The following is a 21,303-nucleotide window of genomic DNA, read 5'->3' as shown; positions in this document are numbered from 1 at the left end:
CAAGAATTTGCTGTCCCAAACTGCCTCAAATGTTTTAGGAACGTATTTGATGTGAAATATGCTATAAGATGATGTGTTATGGAGAATACGAAAACTTTGATGTGAAGAAGCCGATTTGGGTCATCAGACTTTGTAGCAATACTATTGATAAGATACAAAGTGATTCTAACTGGATTGGATACTATGATGGACATTCTGGAATGACCTAATTGTACGCTTTTACAGAGGAATCTTATTATTACTACCGCTATTATTATGATGATGATGATGACAGTAATGATAATGATTGCCATTATGACTACTTTTATCCTCCTATATGCTATTGATATATGTATATGTTAATTGCTATGTATAACACTTTAAATATATGTATCCATGTATGAATATAATACTTAACAGTGAATTATGTCTATGTATGCTTGGTGAACTGTCCAGAAGAAAGTAATCTGATTATATAATTGAGATTTTCGGATAGCGGTCTGTTTGTGATCGATTTCCACTGGAAATAAGTGGACGAAGTTGTTTTATTTTTGAGTTCCTCTCTGTTTTGTTGGCGAATGGGACACTCATTTTAGTTGTACAGGCTTTATAGAATGTGACATCTTAACTAGCAAATACACTTTCCATGACTCTTTTTAATTCAGTACACATTGTGTATTTGCTCTACTGGGACAGAACACAAAGCATACATGGATATTTATGTTTGTCTGCATAGCGCCTTATACAATTTATATACCACATTTATATACAATTATGAATAACACATAATCCTACTCTTTCAGTATATTGATATATAAACTGTTAGAAAATAGATTGAAGGGGATGAAAGCGTATTGTAAAATTTCCCCGGTTGTTTTTGTTAAGATAGGGACTAATGTAATTGGTTTGCACACAACTCTGAGGAATGTGATTAGATTGAGTTGTTGGCCTTCACTTTAGGTTAAAGTAAACGTGAAGTAGTGTGCACAACTGCGGAAAGAGAGAAGAAATGGAAAAGCTCGGTTGACAGTCTCGTTTACTCAAACATGAGATGGGGTTTACAATCAGTCATATTCTTATCAAAGGGTTAGTAATGCTGGCCATTGAAGGGCTGGAGCAATGGTCATCTACTCACTTTTTTCATTCTCCGCTTGAGTTTATCCTGAAAATACAACGGTATGGGCTTCCTGGAGTAAAAACAAAACTGGTTCATAAATATTTTAAGATTTACCCATGTTCAGCCTGAAAAGGCAATAAAGGATTTAACAAACCTCGTCATTTTGTTACAGTGGTTTGATTTTTCACAGGATAACCAATGAAATCAGTTTTAGACTAAAATGAAAAGATTAAACAACACACGTTTTGTACTGTATTTTATACATTTGTTTGTTTTGTTTCTCTTTTTCCTCCCTGGTTGGAAGTGAAATATGATTACAGTGGACCAAATCTCATGAATGTGTTTAACAATAAATAGACTGTTTTAGAACACAAGTGTGCTTTTATTTCATTTATATGAATTAACTTTCTTTACTACGTTTTACTTGCTGCTTAGAGTGAAAATGCTTTAGTTTAAGTCATTGGATCTATACAGTCGGGTAGGCTGTTGTGAAAAGGTGCGAGGTCAGCATCATTGCACGAACGACCTTTCCCTCAGTTATCATGTAGTAGAGTTTGTTGAACACGTTCCATGAATACTTTAGCGAATGTTAGAAATACCAGTGTGTGAGTTTGAGCGTGAACCGACAGACGAGCTTTTCACTGGATCACCCACAAATAAGCTCCGTTCATTCCATATACAAATGCACCCTTATATATAATTCAATATTTTATTGATCTGCAATTAAATTGAATTGTTTCATTAACAATATTATCACGACGCGCAGATCTGTCGCCGAAATCTAAATGGCATTAACACGTTTTAAATGAATTTCTGAAATGACTTCAGTCATGTCGACACGCACGTTTTGGTCTGTCTTAGATAACTTGTCTTTGTTTTAATTGGCTAGAGGACTCAATCGTTACAGCTGGATCAGCCAATAAAACTCCTCGCTTCATTGACTATTCAACAAAAGGCAAATATAAACACGTTGATTGGCCGAAATGTTCGAGCCCACGGGAAGTAATTATATGTAGGTGGGACTTATTGAGTAACTTGTGGTTAAACTCTAGACCTTGTGACCATAAACCAAAGTTTCTGAATTCACAGATGACTATCTAATAGTAGCCGTGAAGGACTGAATGTGAACGCGAGCTTGTTGAACAGCTGTCTTCTGCAACGACCTTTATTCCGATTGTTAGGAAAAGCGATATTCAAGATGTGCTCTGAAATTCCAGAAATGTTTAAAGCCCTGCTCGAGTTCCCATTTTCTATCACTTCCATTGAAGACAACGGTAAGAATGTATATGTTTTATATGAGTGGCCTACATGCGCCTTGCAGTGTTACAATAAATCTTAGTTTGCTGTGTCTATACCATCTGTTATTTCCGTGTTTCGCCGTGTTTTAGGGTCAACAAACGCTCTTTTTACTATTCTATTCGCAGCCGAAAATGTTTGAATGTTTTTTGCATGTAAAGGAGCTGTCACATATCGACCAGCTTGATTGTACGCATGTGTGACGTGCTTTAAAATAAAGGTCGAATTTAGGTAATCCCATAAATGTGTTTTTGTTTATTATTTTGATTACTAATGCTGCGAATATTTTTATAAATTTGCGAGTTTGGACATCAGTCCTGTTTAGATAAATCACGTACACATTTCATGGAATAACTATAAATATCATCAATGAATGGATTGACAAGTAAAATCTATTAAATATTGTAACATTGTTGGTAAAAAAAAGGCGTAATCAACTGTCATATCTAAAAATAAATTCAATTCTGTATTGGCAAATGTTTATATGGTTTGTTTTATGTACTGATTTTATGCATATTCAACATGCGACCACTGTCTATGTTGTCTTTTATATGGGCGTTTGTGTAGAGTAGGTTTCTTTTTCATTTTTTCATTTATTCATATATATATATATATATATATATATATATATATATATATATATATATATATATATATATATATATATATATATATATATATATATATATATATATATATATATCCTACTAACATAAACACGACATTGCATATTGCAGTACATAAATAAATTATTAGCAGCTCGAGAAAAACAATTTCCTCACATGTGAAAAATATTATTCTCTGCATCGCCATGGTTCTGCTTGCACACAGAAAGTCTCATGACTGCACGTGTTAGGCCGTGTGCCAACAAACACACTAGGCAGGTTTTGTCCCTTGAGGCATGATTTCGTTTTAATCCCAAACATTACTGTGTTATTGGCAGTAAGTAACCCCTAAAAAGCAGGCTTGAAGGTCAAATCCTGTCTAAATAAAAGTTTTTGAATAAATTCGTATGCGGCAAATCGTCGAAGGTTATGTGATTTGAATGCCCAGTAGCTTAAACTAGTAACCCAAGTACAAACTTTCAAGGTAATATATGAAATGTAGGTTTTTAGAACACGTTACAAAACCGTTTTAACCGACCAATGAGAAGTCTCTCTGGCAATGCAACGTCACCCAACTTAACACTTTGCCGCGCCCCTGGACAGTGTGTTTAATATATTATTCATGAGAACAAAGCACCGTCAGCCTATCCGCATTCAAGTGCTGTTTTTCCGACAGAATGAGCTTAAGATACATTAATATCAAGACACTGCTTCACACAAGTCGCTGTTAATTCTACTGTAAACGCAGACAAAGCTGAAAATAGAGTCTTAACCGGCGAGGTGGTTTGATTTTCTTAGTTTTTGACGTTTTGAACGCTCCAGTAAAATGGCCACGGAGCTCGTTTCCGTCACGATGGACGCAGGTACGGGTAACGTTACTCTGGCTGATTTTCCCGTGCTCTTAAAGAAAATCATGGACATCCCGCCACCGAATCTTCTCGAAGGCGACGACGGTGAGTAAAGTATCTCAGGACTCGTGCCTGCGGTCTGTGCGAGCTGCATTGAAGAATGGTTGACGAGGGCATTCAGCACGTAAACATCAACGCATATTACTACGATATTTATAACGTAACATTTATGCGTGCATATGGCAGACACACTCCAAAGCGACATGCATTCAGTATGGGTTCCTTTGAAATCCGATCTTGGCATCAAACATGACTGTGGGTTCGATATCTTTGTCATTTCTCGATGCAGAGGTCGGATTTAGCAAATCGGAAGTACGAACTCGCGAAGATTGTACGTGATGTCGTCACCCAGCTAACGTTTTTGAACATTTAATGGATATTTGAAATGAAAAGAAATGACGATATAAACACAACGTTGCTTCTTTTATTTGAAATCTTGCTGTTTTACTTCTACGTGTTTACTTTGCTATTATAACTGTGCTTATGTTAGTAACTGTAACTTGAAATTTAATATAAAAACACCCTTATAATGGTTTTAAAATAAGGAACACGCAAGCAAACAACTCTAGATGTTTCTAATGGGCCATTCACACTGTACGCTGTGGAATTTCTGCGCTGCAGCTGCCTTATGCTGTGTTCACACCAAACGCGAACAATCGTGTTCCACGCTCTTTACTACTCGCGGGAAATGTCCATTACTCTTCCCTACGACTCAAACGAAAGAAAAAAAACCGACCGCTGCATTTCCATTGTAAACTATTGAAAAAACAGACCGTTCGCTGGCAGAAACGCCTCGGCGGACAAAGCCCCTTAAGCTGATGTGGCTATCGCTGTGGAAAAGGCTGTGCTTGTGGAAGTTGCAGGATTTTGGAAAATGTGAAAATTTGTGATTATTACCTTTGTAAATGAACTGGACAAACGCGACTGCCGCGTAGTGCGCGAATCCACCGTTACACCGTGTCTACAATGAACGAAAAGATAGAACGTGTTTTTCAGTTGGCAGGGAGGGTTTTGCATGCTGCTTATATGCGTTTTTGGCTGAAAAACTCAACTCTGAGCAGAAAAGCGCTTTACGTCATGTACCTTTTTTCCCAAAGTCCAAACGAATGAAAGGTGAGGCGGGCCTTCCAATGTGGTGATGGAACATCAGTTGCTTGAAACGTCCGGAGACCGCAATAATGAAGGAGAAACTTGTGTTGGCTGATGCGATTTAACAGAGCACGGTCAAAGCAAGCGCCGTCTGCTTGTAAATTTTTTAAGGTTTCTTATAATATGACAGTAAACAGCAACTAGAGCGCTAGCGCTTTAATCCTTGAACATTTATTAACAAACCCTGCAGTAACTGATGAGAGACGGATGATGTGAGATTTGCCTGCTTCACTCATTTTGGTTGTCGCTTCTGAAAGTCGCTCATCATTTGCACAAAGTTGAACAATTCTCAACTTTGTCCCATCGCTAGACACGGCCACTTCCTGTCGCCATCGTTCACTGTCACTCATGTTGCTGGAAGCCGCCAGTTCTTCATAGAAATGAATGGAATCTTATCGCTGGCGGTCTCAATGGGGCGTAAGAACCCTTTTATCATTTTAAATTCTGTCCACACTGGATGCAACGCCACAATCCCATTAGAACGAGACACTTGTCACATCTCATCTGGTTTTGACACGGTGTTATGATCATAGGCCACAGAATATAGTGTATGTTATGCTTACTGAATACCACTAATAATGGCACTCTGTGTCATGTCATTTACTGTGCAGCCTAAAATGTGTTATTACATATTAGTTATGTTTGGTATGAAATATTTAAAAACTGTTTGTTTATTTTGGTGTGTTTGTGTTGCAGAAAATGACAAAGAGAAGCTCTTGGGAGATGATGTGGACTCTGGAGGGATCAGTGGGATGGGGCCATCGGCCGCCCTGACCCCTGCTATCTGGGACAAGACAATTCCCTATGATAGTGAAACCTTCCACCTTGAATACATGGATCTGGAGGAGTTTCTCATAGAGAATGGAATTCCTTCCGCAATGGATGAGGGTCAGCAAAAGAGGCCTGTGAAGGAAAACTCACAGACGACAACCGAAAAGCCATGTACAACTTCTGCGGACAAGACAACCCCAGCTTTCCCGATCTCGCTTGTACCAGTCATGGAACTAGATCAGTGTGAGGAGGAAGTGGTCACAATCGCGGCATCCAGCTCAACCGATGTCACATCAGGTTAGTAAGAACACAGTGTACTTTTGTTTTAAACCCACAAATCATCACGTTGGTATGATAAGTAACATGTTACTTTAAACTAACATTCCTTCTGTTTTTAATTATGAAACAATATACAGTAAAATTGTAAAACCACCATATGCAATTTAAATTGGTTACCTTGGAATTATAAGGTTCTATATAAATGAACACTACATACTTTAAATTCAGTGTTCATATTTACTAATTCACTTTTTGCTTCAGACAACGAGAGCGAGAGCCCAGATCCCATTAATCCAGATGACATTGAAGTAGAGGTGAACTTCCAACCAGATCCCACTGATCTCGTGCTCTCAAGTGTACCTGGAGGTGAACTTTTCAACCCAAGGAAACATCGCTTTTCTGAGGAGGACCTGAAACCACAGCCTATGATCAAGAAAGCCAAAAAAGTATTTGTGCCCGAAGAAAAGAAGGTAAATTTCCTTTTGTTAATAAAACTGTTTAATACGCCTTGTGTTGTTGTGGTTTGATATGGTTCTGAATACAAGATATTTTAAGATTACTGGAAAGGCATTAAATGACATGCAATAATTTTTTCGTCTCCACTCAATATGCCAGGATGAGAAATACTGGCAACGTAGGAATAAGAATAATGTTGCGGCCAAACGTTCGCGGGACGCTAGGCGGCTGAAGGAGAATCAGATCACGGTTCGAGCTGCCTTTCTGGAGCGAGAGAACGTGGCACTGAGGCAGGAAGTGGCAGAGCTGCGCAAAGATTTTGGCCGCTGCAAGAATGTTGTGTCACGCTATGAAGACAAATACGGACCACTGTAAGAGAAAGCTGTGTGGCACAAGCCCACTTAAGCACACAGACAGTTTTCATATAAAAAGACAGAGCTGCCATTCAGATCACACAGTATAATACATTTATGTTGAATAACCATTCATTTCTCTTCCTTTTCAAGTGAACCTACAGAAGAACTCTAAACAGTTATTGATTTATTTGCATTGTTGAAAGGCAATAAATTAATAATAGTGTGGAGGGTAATGAGAAGACGATGAAGAGGAGATGAGCGAATGAATGATTTAGTTAGTAACGCTCAGTGACATTGTTATGCCACTGAATCCTTTCAACCAATATAACCACATCTCTGTGTAAGTTTGCACTCAACGCAACAACATACCCACTATATCTTATTAAGCTTTTAGGTGCTTTTTTGTATTGAATTACTAAAGAAAATGTCTCTCCCACCTTTTGTGTCCCATGGTTTACTGTAAATGCAGTTTAAAGGGTTTTATGTTTTTCTCCCTGGTTTGTATACAATATCAATTCTAAGAATTCATTTGGAACAGCTGGTACAATGTACCATATAGCGGTACATTTTTGTCTGCAGATCAGTTGTAACTATAAAATGTAAAATTATATGTTTTCAGTACAGCTAGTTATTTGCTGTAAGGAGTTGTCCGTTTATCATGTTGTGTGCTTACAAATACAGTCAATGTTTTTTATGCTAGAATTGGCAGCAGAAAAATGTTTTGACAATTTGTGCATTTTATATCAGCAAAACATAAAAAGTATATATATATATATTAATGAGGTCTTTCAGTAACGGTTTAAGCAGTACAATACCAGGTTTTTTATTTTCTTATGTTAAATGTTGCTTTGTGTTTTATTACATACTGTGTTTACTACAGCAGTCCTATGTGGTCAATATACAGAAATACAAAATCTGTATATGTGATTGACCAAGCAAACAAATTAAGTGGATATTTTTCTTGTATATTTTTTCAGATAACTTTCAAATATTTTACAAAAACAAGTCCTTGTGAACTCAACAGTCAATGAGGACCCTTGAGTCACTTCAGAGATATGGTTACATATCAGGAACCCAATCCTCCTGTAAAGGCTTGTCAGTAAACTTATTTTGTGTAAAATGTCTCTCCTTTAGAAACATAGAATAATATCAGGGAAGGAGGATCATCGTCACAACCCATGTTACACAAAAGACTAAACGTCTTGTTCTCCTTTTTCATTGTGCAAATCATGTAAAGGGAATCTGATATGTAATCCTGACCAAAGTTGTAGGTGATGAAGTCTTCTGGTAACTTTGTGACCTGTGTCAGACGGTTTTAAAGATTGCACTTTTGATATGTCAGTTCTCATTGGACTTTCTTTCTAAAATGTTAGAAATAAGAACTACAACAAAATATGGTTTAATGTCTGTTCGGTAAATGGAGCTTACTGGCAATGTGTTTCCTGTGTTTAACTAAAGAAAGCTTGGCTGCATGTGTACTACTTGTTGGAGTTACTAATCTTTAATCAGATTTTAATGGTTTTCTAATAGTTCTTTGGGGAAAAGAAACATTATTTTTACTATATGTCCTCTAAACCGTTCATGACTTGTGTTACCTTAATGTCTTGGTTGTTTCATGTTGTAAATATTATTAAAGAACTCAATGGTGTGTACATGTCACTTAAGTGTATCGCACAAGGGAATTATGATTAAGTGAATCAAGTTTTAGGTGGGTTAAAAGTGTGGTGTAACACAGACAGATGCCAAAGGTTGCATTATGTGAAAAGAGAGCTTAAAAAAGGCACAGAGATATGCAACTACATTCCATTATGAAAATAAGAGCATCATTCGTATACATTAAACAAATGCTTTCTATATGTATGTGTTCCTGGGAATCAAACCTATGACATTTGCACCGTAAATAAAATGTAATACGGATTGACCCACAGGAGCTATATAATCCCAAACATACATTATTCCTGCTACGTGAAATCATGTTTGTTTTCTGCAAGGCATTTAATTCATGGTAAATATTAAATCAAGGTTAAGGAGCAGTTCACTTCAAAATCTACACACCAATGACTTTCCATAGGAGGAATACAAATCCCTATGGAAAGTGAATCGGGACAATTGTGAAATGAACTACTCATTTAAAGTAATCAACATATAACTGTTCTTGATAAACAGCATTATACAACAAAACTGCACAGTTCATTGCTTATACAATAAGTTACAGTTAAGATTACAGTATTTATCTTGTCATTTTATAGGTACTGTAAATAACAATCAAGTCTAAAAGTGTTAACATTGCTTCAACAATTTCATCATACATATAATTTGTTTAGTTTTTAGTCTTGAATCCTTGTAAACCTTCGTGGACTCCTGGTAACAAATGTTGGCCTTGAAAGACTGAAATGTTGCCTTCAAAAATACATCATCAGCATGCAATTCTGATATTGTTTAATATAGTATCTGTAATATTTTTGCGTGATAGGATCTCAGGATTTAAGTTTAAACGAAAACAGTTTAAAGTGGCTGTCCGTAGGATTGTCCTCTTTGTCGCCCTCTCAGTTTGTAATTGCTACTGCAGCCTATATGGGGAGGCTGGAGACCAGGGGCCTCATGTATCAACCTTGCGTTCGCACAAAAACTTTGCGTACGCCAGCTTTCACGCTCACGGTCGGATGTACTAACGGTGAAATTAACTCGAGAATGTGCGTTCCACCAAGCCAATTTCATGTCTGGCGTACGTACATTTCTCATTGTTTTTTTCCATTGGCGACTCTTACAGGCAATGAAGTGAAGTTGTAAACATTACACAATAATTTTTTCTACAAGTCTATCGCACCACCACCCGTGGGAAGCATTGCTATTAATTAGCAATTTATAAATAATTGACATATTGTCACACAAACCTTATGGAATTATATTAATTATATCAATTATGCAATTAAATAAGAACATATAAAAGCATACCGGTATGCAAATTGACACAACCCTTAGTCTATGGCAATGGCAGCTTTGGCCTTATTAGAGGACATTGCTAATGGCAGAATCCGAAGAGAATGATTTTCTGGCTCAGGATGATGACTGGCTTATCAGCCGTTTCAGATTTCCAAGGGCTATCCTCTTGGAGGCAGCGGTTATCCACTAAAGACGTGGCTTTTAACCCCCCTCACCAACCCACAAACTGACCAAGAGCGCAGATACAATAATGCCCATTCTCGCACTCGGTCAGTTGTAGAGCGGGCGATTGGGCAGCTGAAATGTCGGTGGCGCTGCCTTGACAGGAGTGGGGGGGATGCTGTTATACCGCCCTTATGGGATTGCCGCATTGTGCTGGCCTGTGGTGTGCTGCACAATGTCGCGCACAGGCATGGCATACCACTTGAGGTGGCAGCACCGCCAGATGACCCTGACCCAGGACCAATGTTTGCGCAGCCCAACCAACAAGCCACTCAGGCCCGTCAACATGTGATTGCAACAATATAAATGGTAATCGGAGACAAAGTTCATTTTTTGACCAATTCCTTTAATGAGTGGCTTATGTCTGTGAGTGCGTCAGTGATATTTCTAAGGTGACTGATGTGTTGATTTCTCCGATGGCCATAACGATTTGCTGTTGTGACTCCAAAACAGCATGCGTCAAGACGCGGCCAGACGGACGGGCGTCAGCACTGGTGAGAGCACTGGAAACGCTGGGCACAGTGGGCGCTGGCTGCTCTGGAGGGCCGGATTCCGAGTGCGTGCCAGTGGATGTTTCGGCTGTTGCACCATATGAGTCTAAATAAACACAGGCACATGTTACCTTTGATTTGAGTCCGTTCCATTTTTAAGGGGCACACGCATTTGCCATAAATGCAATGGATACGTAAAATCTCTGGTGTACTTTTGGTCAACTACATTGCATGCATTTGATAATGAAAAAGGTACGCTATATGTACCAAAGTAAAAACAAATGAGAAATTGTTACCTTCGTGGCAGTCCTGGAGTAAATCTGAGTCTCCCACAGCAGCAGATACCACTCCAGAGAGTAAAGTGTCACCCATAATTGAGGCAACTCTATGCTCAAAGGGTGTTAGTTCATCGACCCCTTTACCACTGCCTGTTCTGCCCACACTTTATCGGTGCGCAGCAGTTCTCCGTTTAACGTCCACCTTAATATCAGACCATTTCTTTTTAAGGTCATTTACAGTGCGACTTTCAGATCCCACCGCATTGACGGCTCCAGCCAAACTCTCCCACTCATATTTTTTCCTTTTGTTAGTAATTCCGGAGGACAAAGTTCCAAATAAAATATTTTTTCTGGTTTCTACCTCCGATAGTAGCACCTCCAATTCACTTTCCGTAAAGTTTCGTTTCTTGCCGCTTGCTTTAGCCATTTTCTTACTGCTATATTTTGCCAAAGTGGACTCATTACCATATTTAAATTGATTTAATTAGGGGAGGAGACTGGGTGGGGTGTTGTGCTCATGCATGTGCGCTCAATTCTACGTTAATTGGGATGTACAAGAGAATATGCGTGGGATCCTTCGTACGCAGAGATTCATACATCTGGTTTTTTTGTGCGTATGCACATTTACAGCTTTGTCCGTACGCAATGCTATAGTATGAATTCAATGCAAGTCTTTGTACATGAGGCCCCAGGTCTGCAGGCTCCCCCTACTCACTGCAGGTGATGTGCGGAGGTATTTTCTTTACGTGAGTTGTGATTCGGCACTGGTCAACTGCGCGGATGAGTCTGATGTTTTGAATCGTATGTCACGTAGGGTCCGTGGCAGTGAACCGGTGAAAATCTTCACTGTACATCAGCAGCGCATAATAAACCTAACAGATAACATGGCAGATGATATAACACGAAACAAATAAGAACATTGACCCAAATACTGCAAAACTGTCTAAGTTTTAGACACAGTTCTTTCATGTACTTGCTCAATAATTGGTTTTAGTTCATCATTACTCAAAAGAACTTATGGACTGCCACTTTAAAAGCAAACTGTATGTCTTAAGCAAAGTCCCAGACTAACTTAAATGTTAGAGGTGTCTTGATCAAACAGAACATGCACTGACATATCTTAAAATATATTAGTGCGATTGTTCTCAAGATGCATACCATAAAATATGTTTTTGTCAAGTACATTTTTTTTAAAACAGCGTGTATGCTAATTTAACTAAGGCCTAGTCCTGATTCAACATTGAATCCCTTGTCCAGGAAACCGCCCGTGTGTGTATTATCTAAAATCCTAACTTGAAAGTGCAGATATTAGTTTTATTTCACCTCGTAATATCTTATACTTCTGCCAAATGTATACTAATTTCCTATATTCATTTTATAACATTGGGTCAGTACTTTCTTCACATGATAAACCCTCAATGCTCTTTGAGGACTAGATTATTTTAATACATGAAACCCACACCACAATTTTTAAAAAAGGTTTATTAAACAAGTCTGATAACAAAACACGCTCCTGCACGAAAAACTACTGCAACACACAACTGCCTTGGTATCTTCACCTCTTCTTGAAGCCGTATTTTTTTCTTTCGTAGAAAAGGTCAGTCTTTGAGCTACCAAGGTTTACGATTTTAGGACAGCCATCTCTCTGTGTTAAAAACAACACAGAATTATAACAACAAACAGTAATAAAGAAATATTTAGCATTTAAATACACAGTTACACTCAATGCAATATGCGATCGTCAGTCTCAACCTACATGTTTAGAGTTTTTGTTTAGTGTATGTATGTCATTAATCCAATTAGTATAATGTTTTAATAGGAATTTAAGCAAAAAGCTATTCAAGCATAAGTGTTGCAGGTTACTCACGTCTTTCTCCTGGATGGTACACTCTTTACAGTAGTAGGCATCAGATACTCCAGGTCCTCCACAGATAACACAGCGGCCCTGGTATGACCCATAGTTGCATTCATCACAAATACGAACCAGTGTGCAGGGTCTGACATACGAGTCACAGATAACGCATTTACCATCACCTTAAAAGAATAAGCACAGACAATATTGGCATTCAACTCGAGAACAAAAACACATTATATATATATAAATATTGTAAAAACTTACATTTTTCACACAGTCGTCCAATGGCTGCAAAAGAGAGAGAGATAAAATTAGATTCAACGCATTAATACATTTGCTATACTTTAAACTTCTAAAGACTACGTATACAAACGAGTGAGCACGTTTGAATGTGTCCTCGCTAATCGCTACAAAACCTCACAAGACATTTTTCGTGGTTATTTTTGCTATAGTCGTTGGCTTTTAGACTATGGGAAAAACTGTACTCCAACTCAAAAGTTATTAATGTATTGCCTTTATCGTGTATAAATGAGTCTTTGATTCAACTAGCTTCTTAACATTCTAACCGACTTGCTAGCAGTTAATCTGTCTATCAAATAAAGAACTTTGCGGAGATATTAAATATCTGAAACTAATGGCTACAGTATATGTAAAATAAATGATATGCTTACCAACACCGGCCTGTTTTCTGCAAAAAATCAAATCTGGATGATGTTTTGCCATTTTCAAAGAGAGAAGCAGCTAGCTGTGCAAACACTAGCGTAGCGACGACGCAGCAGTGAGTGACCTCTGAACTTTTCTTCTTCGGCTCGTTTCGGATGAGAAAATGCGGAGAGTCTTTCAGTGACATCTGTTGGAAAAAGTCTAACATGACCGTCAGCGATGAACTTGAATAATATTAACAGTCGATTAAAAAATCCCGAGGAGGAATATGAATGCAAGGTGGTGGATGAATCGACGCATAAATAAAATAATGTATAAATGAACAGGTTTTTAGAAAATATTGTAAATGTTTAAGTTTTTTAAGACAAGGTCCTGAAAGCAAAAAATGAACAGCTGGAAAACACCTCACCAGCTAACAGACTTAGGTAGATTATTTTATCCATCTTTTTTGTTGGATTGTTTTTTTAACAGATCATACGAGAAAAGATTGATTTTTGAACAAAAGCTAAGAATTTAACGTCCATTATTTTCAACATCCTTCCAAGACAACCCGTTCATAAACCCGCACGTCATTTTCTGGCGTCACATCTTTGTCAGTGAACAAAATGGCAACCTACTGCTTAACCGTCGCAAGGCTTCAGGTATCTATAATGTTCTTTGAAAGTGTCAAAATGCGTGACTTTGACCTGTTCGTGTCTGTATCACTGCCAAACATGTTTTTCCCTGTCATTTTTAAATACACGCATTAAGTGAAGCGCTTTTCGTGTTGATATCTGCTCGTGAAGTGTGCACAGGTCACAGTGTCCAAGGATGTCTGCTGCAGATGGGTTTCTGCTAACGGATTGCGTACGATCTTTATTGACAGCTGTGTAAAAAGACAACGAAAGCACGTGTTTGTGAAGAGTTATAGCTTTTGTACCGTTTAACTTCTTGTTAAATTGTTATGTTTGGGTGTTTAGTTTGACCTACAAGGTGAACGCAAGGTTAAAACAGCGCTGTGAAGATCGTGGCGCCGACTATAGAGAGTTGATAATGAAAACCGCTACTTGGGTTTGAGGCAGTGATTTTAATATTATCATTTAAAATGAAAATATTATGAAATTTACCGGCGAACGTCATCATTAACCCAGAAATGATGCATGGTACGGCTTTATAACTTCAAACCATAGCATTACACATAAGATCACATCACTTTACCAAAATGAACAGGTATTTTAACATGACATACTCTGCTAATCCTTAATAATATTTTCCTTGTAGCTATTGCGTGTGTATAAATAAACTTTCATTTGTAAAGAACAAAGCACGTACAAAATACAGACGTAACACATGGTATTTAGTATTTAATCAATCTGTTAAACTTTTGCATGTCCAAAACAGTGTATGAGGTGCATGTTAATATTAGCTGTGTATATTTATAAGTGTATTGCTCTCTTGTGAAAGAGTTGTTTACTGTATTTGTCAATTTGTTCTGGTGTTATTTATATGTTTGTCTTGCATAATGATTCCATGATTGTTTATTTCAGCTTGCCCTGGGCCAGGGTGCCCGACGTCTTCATGTAGCGGCAGCTCTAAACGCAAAGGCCAAGGTAGCCATGAGCCGCTTTGAGCCAAATTCTTATATCAACTATGACAAGCTTCGGTCAAATATTGACATTGTGAGCAAGAGGTCAGTGGGCCCGGTATTTTACACTCAACTTTATTTGCTCACATCTGCGTCGCTCATATGTTGTTGTTTTGCACGTTTCAGAGTTTTATACGGTAATGGACGAAACCATAGACTTGCATTTACTTTCCGAACAAATCTTAAATATTGTGCTGTTATTTACATGTTGTTAGATAAATGTACATCAGATCCTTAACTTGTTAACATTTTCCAGGCTTAACCGCCCTCTCACTCTGTCAGAGAAGATCGTCTACGGGCATCTGGATGACCCAGCCGGACAGGAAATTGTTCGAGGGCGGACCTACTTGCGCCTGCGACCAGATCGGGTTGCCATGCAAGATGCGACGGCACAGATGGCCATGCTGCAGTTCATCAGTAGTGGACTTCCAAGAGTAGCAGTGCCATCCACCATCCATTGTGACCATCTTATCGAGGCCCAGGCTGGAGGAGCTCAAGATCTTCAAAGGGCCAAGGTGATAAAGCCCATCGAGTAACATTATTAATAGACAAAATATGGAGAATCTTTTTTTTTTAAATTTAATTCTGTTTTTTAACCAGGAAGTGAATCAAGAGGTTTACAATTTCCTTGCTAGCGCTGGGGCTAAATATGGTGTGGGCTTCTGGAAACCTGGTTCTGGGATCATCCATCAGGTATATGAGAACAAGCTTTTGGTTAGTGGTTGACTGATGTCTGGATGTTTATATATTTAACTGTTTGATCTTTTCTTAGATTATTCTGGAGAATTATGCGTACCCTGGAGTCATGTTGATTGGCACAGACTCTCACACTCCTAATGGTGGTGGCCTGGGTTCTATCTGCATTGGAGTGGGTGGTGCTGATGCAGTTGATGTCATGGCAGATATCCCCTGGGAGCTGAAGTGTCCTAATGTGAGTTGCTATAGGTCCCTATGAGAGGGTTAAAATAATTAGTCACATTTGGTAATAAAACAGGGATGCCAATTTGTCACCTTTCAGCAAAATATGTCTTCCAGTAGCCTACTTACAAGATGTGGATGGCATTGTTTCAAGAAGATTTAGGAAGATAATAATAAATGCAGCACAAATGTAATCCCTGCCCCTGACGTTAAACTGGCATATCATAAAGCGAATCAACTGCTCCGTGCAAGACATTGAACGCCGTTATCATAGAAATTATTGCATCTTCGGGTGCCGCAAGTTGATTAGCCCTTTTCTACAAGATTTCATAGACACTATAATCCAACACCAGATTTATTGTACAACGTATGTGAGTGTTGCGTTTGGTTTTTAGTACAACATTGCAAATGTTAACACACCTATGTTGTTGTTACAATGCAACCTCTTGTCAAAAAATGAAATTTCAATCTGTCACATGATAACAGGCATGCTGTGCAAATAGTATAAATTTATGAGTTTGACAGTTCGTTCATGTTTAGACTAGAGCTGAGACTGAACAGAGCACCTTGAAGTTAATGTGAAGAGTTCATTTGCAAAAACCGAACTCTGTTTTTGTTTATTTTCCTGTAGTGTGTTTTTATTGTGCATTCAAAGTAATATCATTTAAACAGTTTGATTGTTTTGATTAAGTAATATTAACTTAAAAATTACAGATAAGTAACACAGTAAAAACACGATAACACAATAAAAAGTTATCTAGTTTTGCAAATGAACTCTTGATGTGGTTGTCTATCCTAGACACTTTTAGAAGACCATGGACAATTCTGATTATGTGCACTGAACAATAGGCAATACAAATTGTAGTTTAAATATAGTTTTATATATATATATATAATAAATGGTGTTTGGGGTCTCACATTATTGTTCATTATTGTATTATTGTACTTTTTTCACCCCGCTGATTTTGCATCCCTGTATTACCTCTGAATGCCACTGCTAAAAATGTAACATGGCTGTTTAGGTCATCGGAGTGAAACTGACAGGCGCATTGTCTGGTTGGACCTCACCGAAAGATGTCATCCTTAAAGTAGCTGGTATTTTGACTGTGAAGGGTGGCACGGGTGCCATTGTGGAGTATCACGGCCCGGGTGTGGACTCTATCTCCTGCACAGGTGAAACTCGAAAAGTAACAAATACAATGTTGGCATGTTCCTTCATTCATTGTTAATACCGAATATGCTCTGCATGTTTTGGGTTTTCTAATCAGGTATGGCCACCATCTGTAACATGGGTGCTGAAATCGGAGCCACCACCTCTGTTTTCCCATTCAACCACCGTATGAAGACATACTTGGAGAAAACAGGTCGTGGAGGTAAGCAAGCAGCAATCAACAAAATAAAGAGATACTTTGTCTACTTGGAATTAATCCAGTCAGACTTTTGACCATTTTTCTTTCCTTGGACAGAAATCGCTGCTGTGGCAGATGAGAACAAAGACCTGCTCGTGCCTGATTCAGGTTGTCATTACGACCAGTTGATCGAGATCAATTTGAGTGAGGTAAGACCAGATGAAGGTTCATTTTAGACTGTTGTTTGTGTTTCCTACAAAGTTTATAAGGTTAAAATGCCCTAACTATTCTCAATATAGCTGAAGCCTCACATCAATGGCCCATTTACTCCTGACCTGGCCCACCCTGTTTCAGAAGTAGGCACTGTTGCTGAGAAAAACGGCTGGCCCTTGGAGGTTAAAGTTGGTGGGTGATTAAATGTCTGCCATTAAGAACAGTGTTTTTATGGTCAAAAGTGTCTCATTATTCACATTTGCCCTCATCTACATATTACAGGTCTGATTGGAAGCTGCACCAACTCCAGTTATGAGGATATGGGCAGAGCTGCCTCTTTAGCTAAACAGGCACTGGACAAAGGCCTCAAGTGCAAAGCTCAGTTCACAGTCACCCCTGGATCTGAGCAGATTCGTGCCACCATTGAGAGAGATGGATATGTGTGTTTGAGTTGGCATTTCTTATTCATTTAAATATTAGTTGTAGGACATTTACTCATTTGCATTTAGTATTGAATTGTTCTGCATTTGGTGTATAATAATGGTATGTGTCTGTAGGCGCAAATTTTGAGGGATGTTGGTGGGGTTGTCCTTGCTAATGCCTGTGGACCCTGCATTGGTCAGTGGGACAGGTAATGTATTCGGCCTTTTTAAACCAAGCTATTTGTTTGTTTCCATTGTGAATGTTTTCTGAGTAACTGTCGCAATAAATCCAGACAGGATAGGTTCATATCACTTTAAAAGGATTTGTTATGTGATATCTGCTTGCTGTATTTTATATAAAAGCCATAAAAGTAGCACCGCTTTCCTGTGGCTCAGTGGTTAGAGCAAGGTGCTAGCAACGCCAATGTCATGGGTATGAACCCAGGGATTGCACATACTTAGAAACAAATGTGTAGCATAATCCAATGCAAGTCGCTTTGGATAAAAGCGTCTGCCAAATGCGTAAATATAACTAAAGAAAGCCAAATCGAGCATTTTGAATCGAAGTATTTAAAAAAAACTGTAATAATACTAAGACCTAAACTAATCAAATCTTTCAGACGTGATGTCAAGAAGGGAGAGAAGAACACCATTGTCACATCGTTCAACAGAAACTTTACAGCTAGGAATGATGCTAACCCTGCCACTCATGCTTTCGTCACTTCCCCTGAGGTACTGTGCTTTTAACATTTTTTCTTGCTCTGCCTACAGTCATAATACACTGACTGAATTCTGTATAATTTTCACAAACCCTTTCACATTTTTATGAAGTCATCTTTGTCACCTCACAGATTGTCACAGCCCTCGCCATTGCAGGCACACTGAAGTTCAACCCAGAGACGGACTATCTCACAGCTGCCAATGGAGAGAAGTTTAAACTGGAGCCACCCACAGGAGATGAACTTCCCGCTCGTGACTTCGACCCCGGTCAGGACACCTACCAGCACCCACCAGCCGACGGTTCCGGCCTGAAAGTGGACGTCAACCCACAGAGCAACCGCTTGCAGTTGCTAGAGCCTTTTGATAAATGGAGTGGGAAAGACCTTGAGGACCTTCAAGTGCTTGTCAAGGTAAAGAATTGTACCAGGATGTTATTTCTTCCTCGTGCTTCACTCTGAGTCAGTGTTCCTTTTTGCCATGTTTTATATAAGAACCCTGTTTGATATGTATCCGAGTGAACACAAACTTAGTTGGAAACTATAATGCTTTGTTTAATGTTTCTCTTATTATCAGGTGAAGGGCAAGTGCACCACAGACCACATCAGTGCCGCAGGACCCTGGCTGAAGTTCCGTGGCCACCTCGACAACATTTCCAATAACCTGCTTATTGGTGCTGTTAATATTGAGAACGATGCTGTTAATAAAATTCGTAACCATCTTACTGGAGAGTACGGTGGTGTCCCAGATGTTGCCCGCTATTACAAAGTAGGTGCTTGGCATGCACTGTTTTTACTCAGAATGTCTTATTTCATTTTAAAAGAAAAATTTGTTGCTAACTTTTTGGGGTTTGTGATCGTTCACAGAAGCACAATCTTTCATGGGTAGTGGTGGGAGATGAGAACTACGGTGAGGGTTCCAGCAGAGAGCACGCTGCTCTGGAGCCCAGGCATCTAGGTGGGAGGGCCATCATTGTGAAGAGCTTTGCTAGAATCCATGGTAAGTGCGAAATATAAACAACACATTTTTGACAACTTGAAGCCAAGTGTCTAGATTAACAATTCATTTTTATTATTATGTGTCAACAGAAACTAATTTGAAAAAACAAGGTCTGCTGCCTCTCACCTTCTCCAACCCTGCCGATTATGACAAAATCCGCCCAGATGATAAAATCTCCATTGAAGGCCTTGAAAGCTTTGCGCCTGGAAAGGTGACTTTTGTTTATACACCTATTTTGCCTGTTTTGGGGTGTCCTTGCTTGGCAAACAGTCACTCTATTATAATTGTACTGCATAATTAATCTCCGTAATATGTTTACAATAATATGTGTAATCTTGTGTTTCATTAGTCACTGAAGGCCGTCATCAAGCACATCGATGGAAGCAAAGAAACTTTTGAGTTAAACCATACCTTCAACGAGACCCAGATTGAATGGTTCAAGGCCGGCTCCGCCCTCAACAGGATGAAATTGTTAAAGCATTGAGTTATTGGTCCCTAAATGTTGACTAGGGCTATAGACAGGTGTTTATGGGTTAGGCAAAGGCTATGTATCAAGCTGGGAGATTGGTACGTATATGAAAGGTTTATACATACTCTCATGTCATGTAAACCGAGCATACAATACATTTTTAAACTGTTTCGCATAGACAAGTCATGTCAATACACAAACCTATACTGGGTTGATTACAGATAATTCAAAATTTCTTTGCAGAGCAGATAAACGTTCTTGTGTTAAGAATTTAATTAAATTGTAATGCTTGTAAATTTTGAGATTGGTTATCACAAAATAAATAATTTAAAAGAGACTGAAGACACAAGTTAATTCATAAAATCAGACACGGTAATAATTATTTTTGTCCTTCCATCTCTGCTTGTGATATTACACTAAAACTGGGAACTATTTGTAAATGTTTCTGTTGTAATCACATCTATTGGTGGAATGATTTAATGTTCCAGTTTTTTTTAACAGGGCTTGTTGACCACTCAATGATTTGCTCAAGCTGAAACTTGACCATTTATTTTTCACGTAGCTGTTTTTACTGCGAGTCAGAATGACTTGTCTATGCTTAATGTGCAGTATTGGCAGATCTCTAAATCCACACCAAACAAAACTGTCAAATGTGTGTACTGATTGGCATCACAGGTCAAGTCTTTAAGTGTTTTAAACAGAATGGTTATTTATAAAAAAATTCAATGGATTGCAAATGTGCATTATCTGAAGCATCTTCGCTCACAGTTTTGAGCAGTGAGACCTCTACGCTTGTGAGCACTTTCTCTGTATATTTGAGTGCCCTTTTCTGTAGGGTTGTTTTTTTTGTCTTTACAAAGTTAAAAGCAATGTTTTCAGAAAGCAGCCAACTACTAGCTTTATCTGACTCAAATTCATGCTTATCCTATTAACCTACTGTTGTTGTGTGAATGCTAGCCAAGGCAACGTAAAAGTGAATAATACTGTGTTGTAACCAGACATACCTGTGTATGTTTGCAGCTCGGTGAAATGAATGACGGACTGCTTGTAACACTCCTCTTAAAATTAGCTCATTATTTTTCTTTTTTTCCTGAGGAAATGAATGCTGATCAGTCATGGGGATTATAAAATAAAGTTATTTCAAATATGGTTGCTTTTGTGGTTGTCTGAGACTTACAGCTTTGACTGAGCACTGCAGTGTTTTCCGGTTTGAGCGGGAACAAC

The 21,303-nt window shown here is 38.5% G+C and overlaps 3 protein-coding genes across 9 annotated transcripts; 2 read left to right on the top strand and 1 right to left on the bottom strand.

The window, feature by feature from the left end:
• Positions 1 to 2,083: 2,083 nt before the first annotated feature.
• tefa (TEF transcription factor, PAR bZIP family member a) lies at positions 2,084 to 8,904 on the top strand. 7 transcript variants are annotated; one of them, XR_013787749.1, is made up of 7 exons: positions 2,086 to 2,108; positions 2,186 to 2,370; positions 5,751 to 6,122; positions 6,366 to 6,574; positions 6,720 to 6,931; positions 7,067 to 7,256; positions 7,894 to 8,669. XR_013787749.1 is itself a non-coding variant. In XM_079476210.1 (6 exons), the coding sequence occupies exons 2-6, from the start codon at positions 2,295 to 2,297 to the stop codon at positions 7,086 to 7,088; spliced, it is 891 nt and encodes a 296-aa protein (XP_079332336.1). In that variant the 5' UTR covers positions 2,086 to 2,108; positions 2,186 to 2,294; the 3' UTR covers positions 7,089 to 8,566. The 7 variants fall into 7 exon arrangements, 4 of the variants coding, with proteins under 4 accessions (XP_079332335.1, XP_079332336.1, XP_079332334.1 ...); XR_013787748.1 differs by having other exon boundaries at positions 2,086 to 2,370; positions 7,894 to 8,904; XM_079476210.1 differs by having other exon boundaries at positions 7,067 to 8,566.
• Positions 8,905 to 12,322: 3,418 nt separating this feature from the next.
• phf5a (PHD finger protein 5A) lies at positions 12,323 to 13,518 on the bottom strand. The gene is made up of 4 exons (XM_079475801.1): positions 13,377 to 13,518; positions 12,970 to 12,993; positions 12,718 to 12,884; positions 12,323 to 12,495 (listed from the first exon to the last, which is right to left on the bottom strand). The coding sequence occupies exons 1-4, from the start codon at positions 13,426 to 13,428 to the stop codon at positions 12,406 to 12,408; spliced, it is 333 nt and encodes a 110-aa protein (XP_079331927.1). The 5' UTR covers positions 13,429 to 13,518; the 3' UTR covers positions 12,323 to 12,405.
• Positions 13,519 to 13,957: 439 nt separating this feature from the next.
• On the top strand, positions 13,958 to 21,228 carry aco2 (aconitase 2, mitochondrial). The gene is made up of 17 exons (XM_079476657.1): positions 13,958 to 14,009; positions 14,895 to 15,037; positions 15,249 to 15,507; positions 15,593 to 15,685; positions 15,765 to 15,923; positions 16,933 to 17,083; positions 17,179 to 17,283; positions 17,377 to 17,468; positions 17,559 to 17,664; positions 17,755 to 17,912; positions 18,030 to 18,103; positions 18,515 to 18,626; positions 18,746 to 19,024; positions 19,188 to 19,379; positions 19,478 to 19,610; positions 19,700 to 19,821; positions 19,960 to 21,228. The coding sequence occupies exons 1-17, from the start codon at positions 13,974 to 13,976 to the stop codon at positions 20,092 to 20,094; spliced, it is 2,349 nt and encodes a 782-aa protein (XP_079332783.1). The 5' UTR covers positions 13,958 to 13,973; the 3' UTR covers positions 20,095 to 21,228.
• The last annotated feature ends 75 nt before the right edge of the window (positions 21,229 to 21,303 follow it).

This window comes from Barbatula barbatula (genome assembly GCF_947034865.1).
Source record: "Barbatula barbatula genome assembly, chromosome: 16".
Lineage (NCBI taxonomy): Eukaryota > Metazoa > Chordata > Actinopteri > Cypriniformes > Nemacheilidae > Barbatula > Barbatula barbatula.
The sequence above is the reverse complement of the archived record's forward strand: the minus strand, read 5'-3'. Positions and strand labels throughout refer to the sequence as shown.

What these genes read in the sequence shown, in the direction of transcription:
- phf5a (XM_079475801.1), bottom strand. Translation starts at nt 13,428, where the DNA reads ATGGCAAAACATCATCCAGATTTGATTTTTTGCAGAAAACAGGCCGGT. An exon ending in CAGAAAACAGGCCGGTGTTG is followed by an intron (nt 12,994 to 13,376) that starts GTAAGCATATCA and finishes TCTCTTTTGCAG; the next exon opens with CCATTGGACGACTGTGTGAA. An exon ending in GTACCATCCAGGAGAAAGAC is followed by an intron (nt 12,496 to 12,717) that starts GTGAGTAACCTG and finishes TTTTTAACACAG; the next exon opens with AGAGATGGCTGTCCTAAAAT.
- tefa (XM_079476208.1), top strand. Translation starts at nt 3,824, where the DNA reads ATGGCCACGGAGCTCGTTTCCGTCACGATGGACGCAGGTACGGGTAAC. An exon ending in CTCAACCGATGTCACATCAG is followed by an intron (nt 6,123 to 6,365) that starts GTTAGTAAGAAC and finishes TTTTTGCTTCAG; the next exon opens with ACAACGAGAGCGAGAGCCCA. An exon ending in TTGTGCCCGAAGAAAAGAAG is followed by an intron (nt 6,575 to 6,719) that starts GTAAATTTCCTT and finishes TCAATATGCCAG; the next exon opens with GATGAGAAATACTGGCAACG.
- aco2 (XM_079476657.1), top strand. Translation starts at nt 13,974, where the DNA reads ATGGCAACCTACTGCTTAACCGTCGCAAGGCTTCAG. An exon ending in TAACCGTCGCAAGGCTTCAG is followed by an intron (nt 14,010 to 14,894) that starts GTATCTATAATG and finishes TGTTTATTTCAG; the next exon opens with CTTGCCCTGGGCCAGGGTGC. An exon ending in CCATTGAGAGAGATGGATAT is followed by an intron (nt 17,913 to 18,029) that starts GTGTGTTTGAGT and finishes ATGTGTCTGTAG; the next exon opens with GCGCAAATTTTGAGGGATGT.